Raw genomic sequence first — 23,361 nt, 5'->3', positions numbered from 1 at the left:
GAGTTCCCTTAGGCTGTTCTCCAGGTTCCTGTGATTTCTGCCTGCGCCTTCAGCTACGGATTTCCTGTGTACCAACTCTGGCTTTGATCTTTGACTACTCCCGCTTGCCACCTGCCCTGCCCTCTGGCTTGTTTGACCTTGATTCTGCCTTACATTCCTGCAGCTCACTTGATTCCTGTTTGTCAGCAGTCACTTGCCTCTGTGTTCACGGGGGCCACAACCTGGCAGTTGCCTGCAGCCCTCTAGAGGCTCTGGTGAAGACCAGGTAGCTGCTTAGACTCCCCACGCACGTCTGTACCAACTGAGCTAATGACAGAGGGTCCACCATCCTGCCCTGCGGCACTGTGACACCTATACAGATTATACATTTATTGGAATTATGATATGCTAAACTATGAAATAGTTGTTTATCTGTGACGCCTATTCATACTTGATTTATTGTTTTGATCATGCATTATTTGTCCTGTTTCTCAGCCGTTATAATACCATCACGTTTGTATATTTAATTTATCAAAAATTCCCTACATGCAACTTAACACATGCCATGCCCTGACGTGAATAAACACTTTAGTAATTTCAAGCAATATATGTATATATGGGACTTTAAAGGCATAAAGATTCAACAATTCTTAATGTTCACATTCATTTTTATGTGCATTATTTGGTTTTGGTAATTAATTTGATGTGACCAAAAAAAATAATCTAAAAGTCTGCATGTATATAAACATGCATGCATCTTATGCATGCCACTAACAGACATACTAAAGTGGTTTTGGATACAATATAGTGAAAAAGGCGCTGTATAACTAAGGCGATTTTGGATGCACATGATAATCTGCATGGAAATAAGGTGGATTTGGAGTTTAATTATGGGTTTATCCCTCACATTGTTTGTGTCAGCTCTTTCTGCCTCCCAGCTGTCCAATTAAGGAAACCCTGGTTACATGGTTCAATTCTGTTCTCTCCTCTTGAAGTTGACCCATGAAAACACGTCGAGTATATTATGTCTCTGTTACTGGCATGCTAAAGAGAGCATGGATGTTTATATACATGCTGTTGTGTTTTCATTAAAGACTTTTAGAATATTTTTTGGGTCATCAAATTAATTACATATACCAAAATCAAATAATGCACAAAAATTAATGTGAACATTGAGAATTGTTGAATTTATATGCCTTTAAAGTCCCATATATACATATATTGCTTGAAATACCATCAAGTTTGTAATATACCTAGACTGTATCCTGTACTTGCCAGGAGGAAGACTCTACCGGGCGAAATGCGTCAGATACCAACAGGTCCACGTATTTTTTACTGTACACTGTCCTATTCTGTATGAACGATTGCCAGATGATTAATGTCTAGCGCCCTACTGGGCCACATTTTGATGACAATGTTACTATTCCCTATTTGATGAAAATTAGGATCTGTTGTATATACCCGATTTAAGACAGATCAGGATCTGTTGTTTGTATCTAAAACATGAATACTAAATTATTTATTTTGCCCAAAAAATCTGATGTCTTGTCTTTTTTCTTTTCCCTCAGAACAAATTACCTTTAAGCTATGTTTGTATATACAGACCTAAGTAAAAAAAAAAAAAAAAAAAAAAAAAAGGTTGCTTTACAATTCCATGTCTATTAGAAGGCCCCGAAGCAAGGAAGCTGTTGTTTGCAAGGACAGCTGATGAAGCTAAAAGTCTTGTTCTGTTCTCTGAAACATGCAGTACCTGGTTGCAATGCTGGGCTGCTCAAGCTTCCATTCTTATCGGTGACCCTGCTAACACAATAAAGGACTTGAGGGAGGCCACATTACACATGCTAGCCTTATTTTGAAAGTCTGTAGGTAAATGTGTCTTCCTTTCTGTACTTATTAAATAAAAGTTTTTTGTTTTGAAAAAAAAAATAATGCAATTTAAATAAACGCAACACAATTCAGATTGAAAAAAAAGTTTATTTTGCCATAGAAAGCTCTAAAGTCTCAAAGGTTAGTGAAAAGCACACAACATTAAGAAAAAAAAGTAAGGAAAAGCTGTACAAAAGATAATATATACAAATTTTTGGTACAAATGAAACATTAAATAAAAAAAAAAGAAAATGTACAACCTAATTTTTTTTAAAACACATACAGCTGTTTTTTTGCACTCCAGGGTAACCAGTAACTATATGATGAGCAACCAGGCATATTGACACCATTTTATTTCTCTATACATAACAAGCTTATTGGAATGCTGTGCTGAAAAGCCTTGGGTTTGTTTCAATGTTCTAGGCTTCTGGGAAATAAAAACAAAATGGAAAGTAAGGGTCAGTTATGCAACAGAGTGTGGATGTATTTTTCACCTGCACAAATATATTTAGATAGTTGGAAATGAGTCAAAAATAAAGGGGGGAAAAAAAGAATCCTACTCAAAAGTTTCATTGATATACCAAGCCTAATCAAAATATTCAGTACAAAGGAGAAAATGAAGTGGCTTTTATGGCAAATGAACAAGAAAGTTTACTAAATGTTTCACAGAATCACGTTCTCAGCTAGACATATTACTTCTATGTTAGGAGTCATGATTAACGACCAACAGAGTGTACCGGAAACTGTTCGTATAAAATTTTCATATGAAGCGTCTCATTTTCCGATGCGTTTCAACCTCTGGCTTCTTCAGGAAATATTGAGAGTTAGATTTTATATTGAATCCATGAAAAGTATATTGAAAATCATATCAGGATTTTTTGGTCACTGCCAATGTAAATTAATCAAGTCTATCGGTATTTGTAAAGGACTTGCCAGCAATGGAAGGGTTAATTGTCCATAAAGTTGAAAGGCTACCATAAATAGAAAATAGTATAGTAAATAGGAATAGTAAAGATACCGTTTGGTGGATAGTAGGAGGAATGGAATGCCTGCAGCCAGTTCAGAAAAAAACCTTTTCTCCTGTTACCAGAGAGTTGTTGCCCTTTGTGGATTTACAGTCCAAATTTCAGTTTTCTTCCTCAGCTATTTAGTTATTCGCAAATCCCTCATTATGCCCAAACTCTCACTAGAAATTTTGGTTTCTGACTACCCACATTGTTTGAGCGTGTATGTGCAGGTGGCCCCTCTCGTAGGGGATTTAACGGATATCGACCACCGAACCTGCGCTGCCTTTTATCAAACATGCTTACATGACTAAATGGGAAGCGACACTAGGTAGGGAGCTCCCCCTAGAATTAGGGCAGGTTATATGAAGTAAAACACATAAGGGCTCTGTGTGCACACTATATAGGGAAAACGCCTATAAAATTCTCATGCACTGGTATTACACTCCCGACAAGCTTCATGCCATATACCCATCCAGTAGCAAATTATGTTGGAGATGTGGTTCTCACGTAGGAACCCTTTTTCATATTTTATGGAGTTGCTCAAAATTAGTGCCCTATTGGTCTGGGGTTAATAAAATCCTTATCAGAATAATGGAAACCCCCACTGGACTATTCCCAGTGATCCATTTGCTGAATGTCTCCTTAAAAGAACTCTCTAAACCTAAAAAGGCCCTTTTGGCCCATATTCTTACAGCAGCCAGATGCCTTATTGCGATACACTGGAAATCATCCTGCCTCTGCCTTCTATAATGGAATTGAGAACCTGTGTAGGAGACGTCCGGCTAATGGAACACTTGTTGGGAGACATTTAAGAAGATATGGGCCCCTTGGGATCAGGCAGTTCTTTCAAGTGGTATATGACACTGAACACCCACATTTCCCCTATCATTCCTATAGGTTTGCTCACTTGGACCTAGATTATTTTTCTTCCTTTTATTTACCAATCTCTTCTTTCTCTTCTATTTATTCTTATAAATAACCAGGCGAACCAGAAGCTCTTTTTTTACCAGGTGTTACAACAAAACTATAGTGGACCTTACATAGGATCCCACATTTACCACAGTTGATGCAGATAAAGTAAAGGTTGCATAATGATGGGTGTGGTAAGAGGGTTCAAATAACCCAAAACGGTCACCCCCATAGCCCGCTTACTATTCAATTATATTTACTTCCTGCTGTTTATACTTTGTATGTTATGACATCAATTTGAATCAAGTAACATCTGATGTTTTTGTTTAGCCTTTTATAAATTCCTGTTTTTTTTCTTTTTATGTTAAAAGTCTTTAATAAAAAGTTACCAAAAAAAACAACCAAGCCACCAAGCTCAGAGAGGAATTGGTCAGATATGTAAAGGCATCTAACGTGGTTGAGAATAAAAGAAATTCTATGAAACCTGGACCAGATATTCTCTGGAAATCAAACTATTGTCACATATGTAAGACTGGTAAGCACTTTGAAATTGTCTTTATACAGATATTTCAACCTCGGCTTATGCAAGGCTTGAAGCGTACCTAAACTGAGAATTTTTACTTTATATAAAAGGGTAGACAACCCCTTTTATGTAAGGTAAAAATTACCAATCGCCTAGACGATCGAGAATGAATAGGAGCGGACAGCCTCCCGGGATACTTCCTTCACGCATCCCGGGAGACTCTTGGGTGCTCCTTCTGCGCATGCCCGAGGAACTTGGGCATGCGCAGGAGCCCTTTGGTCAAAAGGGGGGAAAAAAAGCTGATCTCAAGCATGCAGAGCGAGAGCGGCAAGTTTTTTTTCCCTAAACTACGTCACCTGATCTTGCGCCTGTGTCGGGTGAAGAACACGGAAGAAGAGGAGAAGATGGCGGTACCTTAAGCAACGGCCCGAAGACGGATGCCGGGACGACGCAGGACCCGATGGAAGAAACTTCCGGACCGATCGACTGCACTCTAGTTTACTTCCTCTAAAGTAGATATGGAGCGGATGGGGTGACTGGATTAGATGTACATCAAGTGGTATCCTTGCTAGATGGTTTTGATATACCTATTGTTTTATCACCTTCTGATATACATAGCACTGTCTTTTCTGTTCTTTGGGGCATTCAAAGTCCAATATCAATTTATACTTCTTTAGTGATAGCATTTAGAAATGATACATAAAATTCTCATATTATCTGCAGAATTTAATAAATTATTTAGTTTGCTTAAAACTGTCTTTCTTGGTAATTCTAGTAAAAGTAATTAGTTTAACCCAAAGCTTTCCAAAGTACTCTGATAAAATGTGTGAAAACAAAGATCATCTCTCAAGAGAATCCAATGTTAAGCAGAGTCCGTTCTGATCAGCTTGTGAACATTGATTTATGTGTTTGTGTATCTTATTAAGAATATTTATTGAAATACTTATTTCCAGATTGAATGATATATTTGAATTGAAAGTTGCATTGCATTCGCTCCTACAAAATATCCATATACAATTAGGAGATTGTAAAACCTCTGATTATTAACCTTCAGTGGTCTGCCATAACTAATATATTCTCCAGCCAGATGTCTGAAAAACGTAATACACACAGTTGCTAAATATCACACCAAATCGCCAACTGGATGAACTTTTAAAGTGCAGACATAAGTACAGTATTCATAACCAATTGCCCAAACTGTAAGTCTAAACATACTGGAAACACCTCAGTGGCACATTTGAAACATAAAATCGTCATAAATACATGATACTTTTTTGTTGCCTTACATAGGAATACCTGGAAAGGCTACTTGTCAATTCCTGCTTTACTGCATGTTCAAGATGCCCTAACATAATGTTTGTAATGCAGTGAAAACTAAAAATGATGCATCTTTACAGGCTATATTACCTGTATACTTGAAACACAAACCGATAATTACTTGTGAAATATCTAAAAGTCTGTATGTATGTTCCTATTTATTTGACTTGTGGAAGTTTTAATAGGATTCTGGTATAACAAACTCAAATTCAGTGCTTTCTTCAGATGTACTTGGTTTAAACATGCCCTGGTTAGACTGCTGAAGGAATATATCGTCCCAGTTCACAGGCTTTGGCCCATTGCTAGAGTGGTCCTCTTCAGAATCATGTTGTGACTTATCTGGGTCATTGTCATACACAATTCCACCATCACTGATGACGGGTACATTACTTTTATTGTCGCTTACGTATGCATACTGCCTGATCTGTAATGTCTTACACGGGTTCAAACGGTAAAGTTTTGTATCTCCAGCAGGGTCCAAACTATGAACTGATCTTATGTGTGAAGCCATGACCTGGTAGTTTATAAAGGAACCACCACAAGTCAAGCACTGATATCTTCTCTCGCCTGTGTGGTGTATTTCATGCTTTGTTCGGTATTCTGCAAGTGGAAAAACTCTCTCGCAGTAACGACAGGGGTATTTCTTTTCCCAAGAGTGAACGTTAAAATGTCTTCGCAAACTAGTAAGACAAACATAGGATCTCTTGCACACAATGCAAATATAATAGACTCTTCCATCCACTATAAGCTCATAGTGATCATCATGTTTCAGTTTCATTTTTTTGCGGTTTGGAAAGCCATCTTCGTCGAGATTGGATAAGCCTTCCTCAGGGTCATCTTTGATAGGAATCACTATGTCATATGTATCTTCCCCAATATTTGCATAAACTTTGCAACCTGTTGAAAGGCCTTCAATCTCAGAAGCCGTGTCCAATGTTATTATTTTCTTGCCATCCATTATTCGGCGAGGTTCAGAGGAATCCTTACTGCTCCCAGAAACAACATCGGCAATTTTAATTTTGAATTCTCCAGGCTTTGATGAAGATCCAGGGCTGACAGTAACCACCTGTTTCTTTTGTACTCCATCAAAAGATATTGTCTTGGGGGTAATTGTAGGCTGGCCTACAGAGATGACTGAAGATAGAGGAGGGGATAAGATACAATCTGCATCCAAGATCAGCTCTGATTTGGGATGAACCACACCAACTGGCTGCAGTTTCAGAGGGGTTTGATTAGTAGTAACTGGCTTCTCAGGTGGTGTAGATGCAGCAGAAGAAGGGGTAGTATCTAAAGAATTCTGGACTGGAACAACAGATATGTCAGAGTTTTGCTGAGGCATAGGATTGCTAGGATTTGAAGGTTTATTCGAAGTTGGTGCATTTGAATTTGCATTAGCAGGAGGAGAAGATGATGTAACATTTGAAACCGATGCAGTTGGTTTTGCAGGAAGTTGGACTGCCGGTTTGATATCTTGGTTAACTTCTTGTGGGCCAACCTTTGGAGTAAGTTTCTTTGCATCAGGTGCCAGATTACTACTAGCAGGAATGGGAGGTGTCACGGGTTCCTTTTTCTCTGGAACACGTTTTTTAGGGGGTGCAAAAGTCTCAGAGCAAAAGATCACATCATCATCAGAATCTTTGTCATTAGACTCAACATCCGAATTAGTGGATAAAGTAAATGTATCTGAAAGAGGTAGTACAGAGACTCCAAGGGCTTTGGTCAATGTTGAACTAGTTGTGTTTTGTGTTTTTTCATCAGTCTTTGACTGATCAGCATTACTGTCTTGACCGCCACCAGATATACTTTTTACTTGTGACAGAGGGATTCCAAGTTCTGCTATAAAGGGAACTCCTAGCAATTTTCCAGACTTTATTAACGCTTCTAACATGTCGCTTTTGACACGTACAATTTTGGCACTGTAAATATAGTTAAGTATTTCTGCAAATATTTCCGCTCTGATAAAATTCAGCTCTACAACTGGCCCAGCGACAGTGAAGAGTTGGTGGAAATAAGTACTGCATGCAGAAAGAATGTTCTTGTGAGCTCTAAACTTGCGATCTTCTACGATGATCGTAACATCGCAGTACAAGCCCTGCAGTCGCTGGTCATTCAAAGCCTGGAGCAGACAGCCAGGGTATTGGGTATCTGTGGCAGTTATCAATTTTTTTGATTCCATGTCTGAAGGAAAAAAAAAAAAAAAAAAAAAAAAAAAAAAGTGTTAGTTTAACATTGAACAGTCCAATGTTATACAACTTGATTTTAATATTTAAAGGATAAACAACAACACAAAGTGATTCTGTCAAAAACTAAATCCGATAGTAAACTGTGGTCCTGTAAACATAAAAAATACTTCTCTCATGCTGTTTGCAACAAGGACACTTTAGCAGAGGATTTCTTACAACAAAGTGCAATTTGGAGATGAGAGGTAAGTAATCACTTTCTTAGACTGTTTATTAGCATCTAAAGAGTCCCTATATTAGTTTTGAGTGCTACAAATTAAAAGGTCACTAAAAAATGCTACTAAGCTCTCAAATACTGCCAAGATGGAAAGGTTAGAAGTATCCAGCTTTTTGTTTTTTTTTTTTTTGTTTTTTTTAAATACCTCCACCAGTAAATTTATTACAACAACAACTTCCTAAAACCAAAATGCCACATTGATGTACAAACTTCTGAATAATACAGATTACAGTCAGTCTGTCTTAGTAGTAAGCAGCAAATTATAAGTCACTGAACCTTTCAGATCAGCTGCCATCTTCCAGTGACTACCTAAAACTGAACTTCAGCTTTACGCTACGCTTACACTCGCAGCCAATAAATCATTCATAATAAGTTGGATGACAATTTAATGTAAGTACAGGTGTTCCCTGGGATCAGCAGCATTGTATCACTAAAAACCTATACCACTGCCAATTATATCAATCCTGCTTGCGCCCCTCCTCCATAGAACAGCCAAGCAGTAAGCCTTTACAAATAGTAGTGTTACCAATACGAAATACAAGTAGACTTTATTCCCAACCTTAACAGATTCTGTGAGGTGAGCGGGATGTCACGCTATACAATAATCTTCTATTGACACGTGGTTTGATCTTATTTACTTCATAGAAACATATTTACTTATTTACATTAACTTATTTACATTTACATAGTTACTTAAGATCACGCACGTGTAATCCGAAATAAAACCTCTAGTGTTTTTAATGCTGTTCATACTGCACTATTAAACTTCACTTCTTTGGGACTGGCATTTGGATGATTTCTCATCCTGCCAATACCATTTACCTTACCTGCTTTTTTTTTTTTTTTTTTAAACCAAAGTGTGATCCTTTTTATTGAAGTGCATTTTAACCATACAAACTAGCCACATTTGTTTGGTCTGACATTCTCTATGCATCCCCTGATGAAGCCCACTGGTGAAAACGCGTCGGGTTAGAGATTTTAAGTATCTTCACCTTTCTCATCATTTAGCCAGGCAACTGATTGTCTAGTAATAGAGGCAAACTCCCTGGAATATTGCACTCAAGGAAGCCTTACTTTCAATTCAGTTTTGTTCAATATTTACTGCAATTTTTGGGAATTTTATTATGAACAAGTGGATACTTTTTGTGTGTGCTAAATATATACAATTTTTGCCACTTAAAACCCGTCTTTTTCCTTCACTTCTGTTTGGTATGCTAGTTATGCATATCCTGCTCCCATTTTGGTCAGATTTTCTGACCCTTTTTGTTTTGTTTCTTGCCAAGAGTTTTTTTGAAAATAGTATTATGTTTTTTAAAGCACACCCCTCCCCATGTCTGTCTGTTTGGTTCCCTCCTTGGTCCATCTGATAATGGACAGGTCAGTCAAGTTTTTAACAGGTAATTTATGGAATCTACACATATTAGTCCAGGTTTCAGCTTTTCAACAAGTCTCTGTAATGACAATGGCTAATCAAGGCTTAACTTTTCTCGCTAATAATGTGCAAGGGCTCAATTCCCCAGTTAGGAGGACTAAAGCATTCCATACCAATGCCATGAAAATAATGTTTTAGCATTACAGGAAACTCATTTCTCTGATTCTTTTCCATAGAAACTTTCCACTGATGTATTTAGACTATGCCAAGGAATATATATATAAAAAGAAAAAAAAAAGGGAGGAATTGTTAGGGTTTTCCAAGTCGGTCTGATTCACTCTTCACACTGAACTCAAAGACCATGATAGGCACTTTGTGATGGTAGTAGGAAACTTGGGCGGGTCCCTAATTTCTATAGTGTGTTATTACGCTCCTACTTCTGGTCAAATTAGTTTTTCCCATGAAATGTTTAATAAAATTTCCCCTTCTATTAAAGGGGCCTTGATTTCGATGGGCGACTCTTACTTGGCCCTAGATCAAATGCATGGATGGATGGATGCATGGAGGGAGCACAATCCATCTACCAGGGATTACACATTTTACTTCTCTCCACACAAACAATACTCACGTACATAGTTACAAAGTAGGTTAGGTTGAAAAAAGACAAAGTCCATCAAGTTCAACCACTAGGGAAATAAACATATCTCAGATATAAAACCCTATAAGACAGTATACAGTATAATTCTAGACATAGTAAAAATAACAATCCTAGACTGTAAGTATCCAAGTTGTACCGAATCAAGTGTGTAAAAATGGTTTGAAGCTAAACATTTCCTTTAGTCCTGGAAAATGGTTTGCTCTTAGGGTGAAAATACATTTCATTTCACATTGGAGAAGAATACTATCAAAATCACCCCCTCCAGTGTTAGGGGTAATTTTCTCCAAGGCTGTAAATTTGCTACAATTGGTATCGAATTTGTGTTCCATTACAACATGGAAACTAAAAGGTGTGACCATTTTTCCATTCCTAATAGAATATATATATTCGTAAATGCGTTTTTTGCCACAAGAGTATAAGATGAGGTATATGACCCCTGGTGATGAACAGTTGACATGGTATTTGAGTTTGTGTGTAGAACCATTAGGAAGTACTAATGTAGAATTTTTGTGAACCCAGCTACATTGTCCACATGGATATGTACTATGGGGTTTAGGGTCCAGTTCCATATCTTTGTATGAGGTGTAATGACTATACACAAGAGAATCTCTCAGAGAACTTGTCTTTCTATAAGTAATCAAAGGTTTGGTGCCCAAATAAGTGCGAATATTGGGATTAGATGTGAGGATATTCCAGTGTTTAGAAATCATTCTTGGAACACTTTGATGATGTTGATTGAATCTTGAAATAGGAATTTTAGGCTTGGTGTGGAAAGAAGGTCCTTGTTTTTGCTGAATAAGAATATTGCGGTCGAGGATGCGTACTTTGTTAAAGGTCTTTATGAGAAGTTTTTTACTATATCCCCTTGTTAGTAGTCTTTCAGTTAGTGCTTGCGCTTCCATGATAAGATGTACAATTCCATCTGATTCTAAGTATTTGGCTGTATGGGATGCTTTTTACTAGAGATTTGGGGTGTGCGCTATTACTATGTAATATCGTATTCCCCGGCGTCTCCTTTCTATATAGGGAGGTGTGAATGTAAGAATCTTCAGATATATGAGAATTGATATCAAGGAAAGGAATGTTGTAGGGGTCTGCGCAAAAGGTAAATTTAAGATTATATTGATTAGTTTGTATGCACTCATATAGGTGTTCAACCAGATGATGGGGACCCGACCAAATGATGAGATCATCAATATAGTGGGTCCAGAGTTGGATGTAGGGAATAAAGGGGGAGAATTTGGCGTTTGAAAAAAGGTTTTTCTCCCAATCACCCAGATACAAATTAGCATATGATGGGGGACACATTGTCCCCATCGCAACTCCCCGAGTTTGTGAGTACGTCACATTATTGAAGATGAAGGTATACGGGTAAGGATGTAACGTAATAGCGATAAAATAAATTGGTTATAAGCATTATTATTATTAGGCAGGATTTATATAGCGCCAACATATTACGCAGCGCTGTACATTAAATAGGGATTGCAAATGACAGACTAATACAAACAGTGATATAGGAGGAGAGGACCCTGCCCTGAAGAGCTTACAATCTAGTAGGTGGGGGAATTTAACACACAATAGGATGAGAGATATGTAGTGGTAGGAAGTAGTGATGGTTTCAAAAGACAGAAGAAGATGGGTAGGCAAGTTTGAAAAAATGGGTTTTGAGCGCTCTTTTAAATGAGCAGAAAGTAGGAGCAAGCCGAAAAGGACGCGGAAGACCATTCCAGAGAGTTGGGGCAGCTCCAGAGAAGTCTTGGAGCCGTGCATGTGATGAGGTTATGAGTGAGGAAGTCATTAGTAGGTCATTGGAGGAGCGGAGAGGGGGGCAGGGGGAGTATTTTTCAACAGATCTGGCATTCCATAGACTGCCAGAGAGAGGGGGTAAGGACTTATGGGTAGGGTGAATGGGGATGAGGTTAGGAGAAGGGAGTGTCCTGGTAAGAGTATATGGAAAGTGGAGGCTGTGTGGGAGACCAGGGTTGGGTGAGATGTCACCAGAGAGTATCAGTAGAGTAGAAAGGTGCAGGAGCACAGAAAGAGAAATAAGGAGAGTGAAGGAGAAGAGAGACAATGAGTTATCAGACTGGGGAGTACAGGGAGTAGTGACGGCAAAGAGAGAGCAGGATGAATAAAACAAGCATGAAGTGACACATCACTTGTCTATAAAATAGTGGCTATTGTGCGGATGCCTTTATCATGGGGAATGCTGCTATAAAGAGCTTCCACCCTTGTCGGCAGGTTTAATAGCAATGTTATGATTACTCTGCATATTTTTAAGTGCCTGTTTCTGTGCGTAATTAAAATTAGTGGTAGGAATTGTATCTTGGAAGTTGTCAATACATTAACAAATGTTTGTATGTGAGCATTATAAGAAATGGGAGGAAAGTATGTAGATTTCTTATGTTTCATAAGTATTGGTGGTATTGTAGAGGGTGGGTCAGATGGAAGGGATATATATATATTTCTATGGATATTTCTTTCATGTTGTTTCCTTATGATGGAATCGATTGCTTACCAATAATTTACTACCTATGATCACTATATATCTACTGTCTACTACTATGTACAACAATTAACAGCTACAACTTGAACCTTTCATTATTATTACTATGCAAAAGAACTAATACCCACAAATCTTGAACTCTCTATGCCGCAATTTAGTTGTTTATTACTTTATTTATATTTACATCATTGTAGGTTTCTCTGTGGGCCCTACCTTTGGGGTGCCTAACCAAAAAGCCTCTTAACTCAGGGTAAATGCTTTTCCCATACTTCGGGTCCATTTGGGATCTTGGTCCCTTCAGACGATATACACACAACAAATGATATATCCCGAAGAAACATGTAAGTTATCTTGCCTTCTTTTCCTTTATTGTATGACAACAAGTGTTGTTGATATGATGATTTAAATTTGATTATACATCATTATGTTTATAATTTATTTGAAGTATATGCTCACCTCAATATGATGCAAAAATCATGGTCGATTTGAATGATCTATTCTGCTTAGAAACACAGTACAATTGAATATCTCTGGATATGATTGGATAAAATGATTTCAGGTGTATATCTAGTGAATTAGGAAAACATACTGCACTTCGATACATTGCTGTTATTGTGATATTCTGATAATTTATACTTATTGTTAACCTAGATACTGCTAAATAATCGTGCTCAACCTCGCCAAAACGTTACGACACCCCTGAAGAAGCCGTAATTAGGCGAAATGCGTTGGGTAACTTACTTACGTTTGCGACACCATTGTCAGTATGTGTGATATAACTTGGATAATGTTGTATATTTTTGCTAGTAGTTCATTGTCTAGTGCCCCTACAAGGCTGAAATGGTAATGATCAGGAGTGGTGTCTCCAGTGGTTACCAATCACTGTTTTGTTATGTATTATGAGAAGTTATCACTAATACAAAATATATATGTTGTTACCCTTCTGTGTTCTTTATATCAGTGTTCTATGAACCCAAACCCTTCACTTTTGCACCAGGACTTAAGCCATGCGTTTAGCTGTCTAAGCTCCCTCTGCCTTTCCTGTGTTGCGCATGGCACCAGCAATATTCCAGAGAAAATAGCGTTGGAGGTCCTTTTCTTTAACTTGAAACCTAGTTCCCTAAACTGATTTTTAAGGATCCTCCATTTTCCATCTATATTGTCATTGGTTCCAACATGGACCAAGACAGCTGGGTCCTGTTCGGCCCCTCCCAGTAATTTGTCCACTCGGTCCACCACTTGCCGAACCCTTGCACTAGGTACACCGTATATCATTCGGTTGAAGGGACCCGGGTGACAAAAGTATTCTATCCAGCCTCCTGATCATAGAATCCCCTATGACTACCAATTGTCTTTTCCTTCCTGCGTTTCCCTCCCCACCACTACTAGATGTGCTGCTCTCCCAGCTGTTAGGGGTAGCAGTAACATCTAGAGTTACCACCACTGGATCTAACAACCTGCACATCTCCACATAACTTTGCAAACATGTTGGGGTGCTCAAACACAGGGCTGGCTTTCCTTTTCTGGGAGCCCCTAACACTCCCTCTAGTTACATTAACCCAACTCCCTACATGTTCATCCTAATTAACCTCTCCACCCTCCACATCTAAGCCATTACCTGCCTGCTCAGTGAGCAGGAGACCCCTCTGAAGGTGATCCAGTGACTTCAGTGTTGCAATGCGCTTCTCTGGCTCTCCAATGCAAGATACTAGAAAGGCGACTTGCTCACATCTGACAAAGCGGTATTCACCTAGGAGCTGTTACTCCATTTGTGCACACATAAGGCAGACTGTGCACTGAACCAAACCTTCCATCTTGCTACCACTCACTTTCCCAGTTACAATGTTTGTTTGTTTACAAGGAGATATAAAAGTTTACTTACAGTTTGTGGTTACTGTAAGGATTTAACTACTTTTGTTTTCCAACTCCACTTAAAAAGCCACTTGTTTCACCAGTCAAACAGTGAGCAAGCTCAAGGTGAGTCTGCCAGGAACTCAAATCACCTGTGAAACCTTGACTACTCCCCCTTAGAGGTCAGCAAGGAAAAAGGAAAAACAAGCTATATAAAACAAAAACTGACAGTCAAACAAACACAACACCCAAATGTACAATATCAGAGTCCTGTTTTTTTCCAAAGCCACTTGTTTCACCAGTCAAACAGTGAGCTGTGAGTGAATACTGGAACGTATAGATCATGCATTCCTCCATTCATCACTCCTTCCTTCCCTCACATCAGCGTGCATCCTCCAGATCATGATCCGGTACTTTTCTGCCTATCAGGCCTAGGCTCCAAAAACTCTAAATCGCATTGAAATCACTTAATGAATCTATTTTGAGTGACCCAACCCACTGCCAGACTATTGGTAATCAATAAAAAGAATACTTTAAGATTTAATGACCCACTCAATACTATACCTTCTACTAATTGGGAGGCCCATAAAGCCATATTAGGGGAAAATTTATATCACTGGGTACCAAACCTAAAAAACAAGCCACACTCCTCATTGACCAAAAACAACAACTATCCAAGTTACAACTACAACATAAGCAGAATCTCCACATAGATATAGGCTATCTAACTGAAGTCCTGCGCACAGAACTAAACCTCTGCCTCACAACCAAGGCAGAAAAGACACTGAGATGGGCCAGACATAAATTTTTCACTTGGGGCAACAAATCTGGCACACTCCTCGCAAATAAACTAAATCCTAGGGCACAAACAACTGCGCTTTCAAAAATCAAGCTGGGCGCTGGAAGATTATCCCAAAACCCACAATTGGTCTTGGAAGCATTTCATAGCTTCTACCAGATGCTCCATGAAGAACCGAGTCCAAAGATAGTTCTAAAATTGTAAAGAATAAGTGGAAGAAAGGGTTTTTTGGCAAACAAAAAAGTATTGTATTCAATGATACATCTCATAAATAGCAATACATCAATCAGTTCTGGTGAACCACCATTGGAGTCATGGTCCCGTGTGGTGTAGTTCAGGCCCTAGGGGGCACTATACATACATCGTCTAACATTATGCGCACAAGTAAATCCAAAGTTTGTTGTAGTACAGGACAACATATCAGTTCATAGTAACCGTTATACCCAACGCATTTCGCCTGTTTTCGGCTTCTTCAGGGGTAGAGGCAGTTCTGCGAATTTGTACGCATGCATTTATAATATCTAAATGTGTAAACATATACAATGTAAATAATATTGAACAGTTTTGGGTCTAAACATACAGGATATTTTTTTACATATCAATGGTCAAAACAGATTTTCCACATAATTATAAGAGGGTGATGATATTCTTACAGAATGTATCAAATAAACATACACTTCATAATTATAATAACGATTTTCATAAATATTGTAAATTGTAAAAGTGACTTACATGGTCTGTTGTGCAGCTTGATTTAACTGCACTATAAGATATAGTGGAGATATCTAAAATGAATTGTTAATAATTAGATCATCAGTAGATGGCGCAAATGTCAAAGATAAGGGGTTGCTAGCCTTAAACAGACCTGTAGTTTTTCAGTGATCTCCAGGAGGTTTTCCTTTCGGCAGATGTATGTGCTGGTTTATGCATGCAGAGGAGCAAGAGAAGCCCCTGGCGCCGTCTCTGTATATAGCACGGCGTGTCAGGGACCTCCCCCCCACACAAGGAAGCACCCATTCATAAACGGGTGCCCCCATCCCTGCAAGTGGGGCGAGAGGGGGGCACCCTCCCCCCTGGTTGAAGAAAGAATGCAAGTATTCTTTCAGTGTATGTGTTGTGGTGACATATGTGAGGAGGAACAGGAAAACCTGATATATAGATATTGGTATGGTACAGCATATTAATCTTTTTGAGTTGTACATACGTAAACAACCAAGTAGAACATTAACCTGAAATTATAACATTCACAGATATCAAAAAGAAGACATGGGAACAGAATAGGTACATTCATAGGTACATAGTGCATTCATTTGCTATATATCTAAATATGCAACAGAAAATACTTATAACAGTGAATAACCAGACTAATACATGGCTAATTGATGGTAATAAGGAGTAATGAATAAAGGAATGTGTTGTCAAAGAAACGGTTTAAAACATTGTTCAGGCCAGGGAAATGGTTGGCCTTTAGCAGAAAAAAATCCACTTGGTTTCTGCTTGTAATAATTTGTTTATCAAAGTCACCCCCCCCCCCTTGGGTTTGGGGGTAGCAAGAGCAGTGAATATAATGCAGTGGGTATCAAACTTGTGTTCGGCGCCAACGTGGTAACCTTTTGGGGTTGTCATTTTGCCATTCCTAATTGAATAAATGTTCGTATATGCGTTTCCTTAATAGTCTTTTTGTTTTCCCAACATAAAATCTTTGACATGAGCATGTGATGAGAAATATATTTCCTGAGGATTGACAGTTTACATGATATTTGATTTTGTGTACCGCACCATTGGGTAGTACTAGTGCTTGGTTTTCATTAATCCAATCACATTGATTACATGAGCCACATTTAAATGTGCCATGTATTCTAGGTTGGGCTGTATTAACAGGTTGGGAGATATAGTGGCTTGACACTAAGGTGGTTTGATTTTCTGTATGTGAAACAGGGTTTGTCACCAACTATAGAGCTTATATTTGGGTCAGTATTTAAGATGTTCCAGTGTCCCCTAATTATTTGATGTATGAGTTGATGATGTACATTAAAGCAGGTAATATTAGGTAGTCTTATTTTGCTGCGTAGTAGATGTTTTAAAAAGATGAGATCAGTTCTGTTAGTGATGAGTGTTAGGAGTATGGAGAACAGTTGCTATAAATTTCCAATCCCCTGGAATGAGGGATGCTACTATACAGGGCTTCGACATCTATAGTAACCAAAAGTGTATTTGGGGGAACTGTCATTTCATGTAAAGTTTGAAGTAGTTGAATAGTATCTCTTATTTAGGATGGTAGTTCAATGACATGTGGTCTTAGGTATGTGTCCACCAGATCACTAGCCCTGGAGGATAAAGAGTCAATTCCTGCCACAATTGGACATCCTGGAGGCTGTCAGGTTTTTTTGGACTTTGGGCAGACTGTAAAATGTAGGTATAACTGGATGTTTTAGGAGTAAGAAATCTTTTGACTATCAATGATACCAGATGTATATGTGTTGTTGATAAATGAATAATACTCATCCTAGTACTTGATGTCAGACTCACAGATGATCTTATACCATTCTGTGTATTTTAGTATGTCCAAACACATTTGTTCATACTGGCAGTTATCCATAACAACAAATGTTTCCGCCTTTGTCTGCTGGTTTTAGAGTAATGAGTTTGTTGTGTAGATTCCTAAGAGCTTGTTGTTGTTGTTCTATAGATATATTTAAATATGGAGATGGGGATCTAGGGTCTAGATCAAGAATTTTTAGTGATTATGTTTACAAAAGTTTGAGCGTGAGTATTGTACGTCAGGGAGGGGAAAAAAGATTGGATTTATTGCGTTTGGTAGCTATTTTTTGAGTAACGGGGGTTTTATTGGGTATGGCAGCTAGGTCGAGTTGATCAGGAGGCAGATTACTTTCTAGATATAGCTCTTGTAGAGTTTTTAGGGTTCTAAAATCGTTAATTTTGAAATCTTTAAATTGTTCCCAACTCCAGAGGGACGTATCAAACATAAGTTTTAGTGTTCGGTTCCTAGCGAATAGATAAACATCTTTAATTACTTCAACATTATTTAGTTGGCTAGATGGACAGAATGATAGTCCCATTTTAGGACCTCTTCTTCTAAAGGAGTCAATTGATGGGAGGATAGGTTTATTACTTCTCGGTTTGCCTCTTTTGAGGCGATTTGGAGAAATAGTCTGGAATTAGGCCTTTCGCTGGTTTTGGGGAGGGGATCAGTTGAGTCAGTGACCCTAAAAAAAGAGTCCCGTGTTCTTAATTTTGGAATCGCGCCAGAGGACTCTAGAGCATAGTTTTCCCCAGCCCGTTTTTGGGGGGCTAGCCACCCACCCGCTGTGATTATATCGCCCGGCACATTTTCAGCAGCTCTGAATGGACACAGGAGAGGCTAGGCTGCTCTACTCACTAGGTTCTCAGCTGATAAGAGCTGATTGCTGATTAGATCCGGGCGGAGTGAGAAGAGCACAGCACAGCTATGAAGAGATCGGGACACAGACTGTTCCTCCCCCAGCTCATGTGCCGAGTCTTTTGGAAAACAACAAAAACAAACCCACATTGTGTAAACAATGTATCCGCCCAGTGGGCGTGTGTCATCAGAGCAGTGTGCGTATAAATGCTGCATGTCACATTCCTCAGCCTTACCGCTCCTTGTGTAGAAACCTTCATATCCCCTAAACTGTGTGTCATAATGATTTAAAATGTTCAGGGTGCACAGGAAACACTTATAGTCAGCATCATTCACAATTTCAGCACCCCAGCTTTTACAAATTTCATGATATGGGGATCTGAATTGTAAAATCTTGTGAAAATATAACATTAAGGTTGCAGTATTTAAAGCAAGTGCGCCTTGGGAGTCCTAAATTAAAAATGCAAATTGGGGACCCCCGGGGCCATTTACATAGAAAGGAGCAAGTTTATACTTATCTCTCACAAACCTATAACTGTCATTCTATGTTACCCTATCTGCTTTTCTTCTTTGAACCCCAATTTCCCTAGAATGGTGGGGTGTATAAAGCCGAAAATGTAGGTGCAGAGAGGGGAGACCTTTGGATAACCCCCCCCCCCCCCACTAAATTTATTACTATGGCAAACACACTGCCCTGTTACAAATTACTGCTCACTTCTAACACTAGAAACCCGATTTATCTGGAATGGAGAGGTGTAGGAAACTGAAAATGTGTGGGGAACGTCTGTGGATAACACCTCCTGAAGTTTTATCACAATGGCATCATTAGAACATAAAAAACTCTGCCCATCAAAACAAAATTGGTGTTCAGGTACTGGTAGGGTAAGTCATGGGTAACAGGGCAGCCTGTTTTGATGGGCAAAGTTTATGTAATGATTCCATGGAGATGAAAGTTTAGGGGGTGTTAGCCACAAGTGTCCCCCACTGGCACCTATGATTCTGTTTATCTGCACCTTTCTGTTCTAGAGAAACTGGGGTTCAAGGTAGGGAAGCGGACAGTTCGATGGGCAGAGGTTTTTGTGTTCTAATGATGCCATGCTAATGAAATTTTAGGGGTTTATACATCTGTTCCCCACTTGCACCTACATTTTCAGTTTCCTGCACCTCCCCATTCCCGATAAATTGGGGTTCAAAGAACAGAAGCAGAAAGGGCAATTATAGTTTGGTGAAAGGTAGGAAAAATATTTAGAGGGCCCACCCCAATGCTTCTTGCTTTGTAAGTGGCCCCGGGGGTCCTTAATTTGCATTTTCAATTTTGGGCTCTTTCTAGGTGCACTTTTCCTTAAAACAGCAACCCAAATCTTCAATTTCCACAAGCTTTTAAACTCGTGATCCCCATATTTTAGCTATAAGAGTCCCCTGTGTACCCTAAAAATTTTAGGTAATTACAACCAACAATTTAGGAGATCTAAAGGATTGAACAGAATGAGTTGTTAGGCTGCAGAATCTGACAAGCAGACTTTACACACACAGCTATCATAGTTTTTGGAAGTGATGTGAGAAGGGCACTGGCTGTCCTGCCCCCATCTGCGATCACATGCATGATGCTCTTTATGTTATCTAGGTAAAGCACTAGGAGGCAACATCTGAAGATAGGCTGAATTCACATTGGCAGTAAGGTTGCATTTGCTGCGTTTTAACCCTCACTTCCCTCTCGTCAGGAACCACTGCTGGTTGAAAAACTGCAAGGCCTGAAAAGCCTATCACTTACAGCCGGTTACCAATCCCAGTTTCCCAGCAGTTGCCAAGAAGTAGTCACTCAGAAGGGGCATTTTTTTTACTGCTAATGTGAACTAAGCCTAATTTGTTAAGCAACATTGATCACAATATTACACTACTAACAAGGGACTACACTAATAAAACATGGAACTCTAGGGAGTTGGATTAAAATACACAGCACTTTACTGTTGGGGCATAATACAAAAAAAATGGAAAAAATGGAAAAATTGTATATTCTAACAAGCCAGGCATTAGAAAGTTGGAACAAAGTATAGGGGGCAGGTAGAACACTAACACAATAGCAGGGGTTAATGGATACCAATGGCATAAATAACTAGGAGCTCCAAATTTGCCATGTCTAGCCCCGCCCACTTTACCACCCAGCTACAGTTCCCCCCCACCCGGCTGAAAAAAATTTCTGGGGAGAACACTGTAGAGGTTGTGTAGTTGTATGCCTCCCCCTATAACTACACAACCTTCAGAGTCCTCGGGCACGATTCTATCTCCAGACCCTTGTGCACCGCACCAAGTCCTGGGGACAACTGAGTGCTGGGAGATGCAACCAGTCTCCCGAAGCTGAGCGGGGGCTGCTATAGGCGAAGACTATAGGCTGCTACCACAATTCACGGCATCACTCCTGTCTTTAGACCAGCGGCCTCTCTGCCTGTGCGTGGCCCTGCATTTTAAAGGGGCAAGTGATGCCGGGAATTGTAGTGTAATATCTACTCATGTCTATGCATAGACCCCACAAAGTTTATACTGAAAGGTGAGTTCAATAATCAGGAATTATCAGGATTATTATCAGGAATATCAGCTATAAAAATAGTTTTACTGTGCCACAGAATGCAATGTGAAACCAAATGAATGCAGCAATTCATTTGGTTTCACATTGCATTCTCTGGCAAAGTAAAACAGAAGAAACAAGCACACATGAGAAAAGCATGCAGTAATATGCAGTTTTTCATAAAAGAAAATTATTATTTTTAGTCAGTGCAAAAAGGTTACCATTGAAACTTAACTCAGAAGGCTACAAATAGAGAAAGAGGCATAAGATTTGTTCTTAAATAAAATTAAAAAAAAAAATTCTTAGGCCTCTTTCTCTAATATGGGCTCGTTCCAGATTGAATGTTAAGCAAAACCTCTTTGTTTTCATATGAAAATGTTTTATATCAAATGAGAAGGAAAAACTGCCTCAATTTTTTCCATAAATTTCAAGTTTGGCCCGCAACTTAGTCTAATGTTTTAATTTCGGCTGTGTATTTGAGTTTGACACCCCTGCCTTAATGTATATAACTTCTCCTCTCATCTCCTTGCCCAACCTATTTAAAGAGTTGAGCACCTTTTCAGGAGGTTTCAGGTCAAACTCAAGAGAGCCAATTTGGAGGCCCTAAATGTTTCACTGCCCCCAAATATAGTCACCTAACTCAAAGCTAATTTTGACTTCATGTGCAAACCCAAAGCAATCACCTATCTAGGCATTAAGATCAGTGTTCTCCCCAGAAATTTTTTTCAGCCGGGTGGTAGGAAGCTGTAACCGGGTGGTAAAAAAAGGGGGTGTGGCAAAACACGGCAAATTTAGTGCTCCAAGTTGTTTATGCCTCGGGTATCCAGTAACCTCTTATTGTTTCAGTGTTCTACCTTCTCCTAATTATTTGTTACAACTTTGTAATGCCTGCCCCGTTAGTATATCTAATTTTTCAATTCTATGTATTTTGCCACAACTGTCCTATGCCATGTATTGTGACCCAACTTACTAGTGTTCTAAGTTTTAAGAGTGTAATCCGTTGTATTAGTGTAATAGTAAAATGAATGTGGTGTAACAAGTTAGGCTTAGCTCATATTAGCAGCAAAAAACATTTACCCCTTCTAAGTGACTTCTGGCAACTGCTGGGCACCTAGGATTGGTAACAGGCCATAAATGCCAGGCCCCTAGGATTGGTAACAGGCCATAAGTGCTAGGCACCTAGGATGGGTAACAGGCGGTAAGTGCTGGGCACCTAGGATTGGTAACAGGCGCTGGTGCTTTTTCAGAGCTAGAAGTTTTTTAAGCAGCAGTGGTTCCTGGGATGAGGAATGGACAAATGTAACCTTACTGCCGGTGTGAATTCAGCCGTACTTCAGATGTGCTCCTGTGTCTATATTTAGGTAAAGTGAACTTTTGTGAAAACTTTTTTTTCACTTGATTCTTTTACAAAATTAGCCCAGCAGGCCCATGCTGGCTCAGCTTCCACCTTTTCTCTGATGCTCACTTGTACGTCCAATGCTGCCTTGCACTGCACATGCATGAGATTAAACACTTTTATTACATTATAAGAAATCCTCTGAAGATGCATGCACACAAGGAGCAGTGCAGATATCCCAGGAGGCTGCTGATTTCCCCTTCGGTCTTTACCGAAATGGAAGTGAAGACTGAAGGGGAGAGGTCCTCTCCACAAAAGTGTAAAAACAAAAAAAGCACATTTTTCCATTACATAATAAAGTCACTCTTTAATATAATGTTAAAAATGTGGCAATGCTTTAATAGCATCATGCATGTGATATCAGATAGGGACAAGACAGACAGTGACCCCCTCTCATCACTGCCCATATTCTATATAAAAACACTGTCTGTGACGTTTATCCGCAGTGTGTAATAATGTCATCGGCAGCGCAGTGTGATCGCTATGTGAGTGTAAAAGTTGCTTGTCATATTCTGCAGCCTAACAACTCGCTGTGTTCAAAGCTTCAGACCTCCTAAACCATTGGTTGTATTAACTTGAGGGATAGGAACCTGAAACTGTAGGTGCAAGTGGGGGATACTTGTTGCTAAACCTTTTTAAAATGTAATTACTATGGCATTATGAGAACATAAATCTCTACCTAGCAAAATGTGCTGCCTGCTCTGTTACACATATCTGTCTGCATCTTACCTCAAACCCCAATTTCTCCAGAATTAAGA

General features: G+C 39.1%; 1 protein-coding gene across 2 annotated transcripts in view; it reads right to left on the bottom strand.

Moving 5' to 3' along the window:
• Positions 1 to 1,939: 1,939 nt before the first annotated feature.
• LOC140342912 (transcriptional regulator Kaiso-like) overlaps positions 1,940 to 23,361 on the bottom strand; it is a 28,895-nt gene continuing 7,473 nt past the window's right edge. For both annotated transcript variants that reach the window (XM_072429275.1, XM_072429274.1), the window contains exon 2: positions 1,940 to 7,779. In XM_072429275.1, coding sequence (XP_072285376.1) covers positions 5,780 to 7,777 — 1,998 coding nt within the window. In that variant the 5' untranslated portion in view covers positions 7,778 to 7,779 and the 3' untranslated portion in view covers positions 1,940 to 5,779. The remainder of the gene's footprint in view (positions 7,780 to 23,361) is intronic.

The sequence above is a fragment of the Pyxicephalus adspersus genome, chromosome W (genome assembly GCF_032062135.1).
Source record: "Pyxicephalus adspersus chromosome W, UCB_Pads_2.0, whole genome shotgun sequence".
NCBI classification, from domain to species: Eukaryota; Metazoa; Chordata; class Amphibia; order Anura; family Pyxicephalidae; genus Pyxicephalus; species Pyxicephalus adspersus.
Note: the sequence above shows the minus strand (reverse complement) of the source record. Positions and strands in the feature narration are given on the sequence as shown.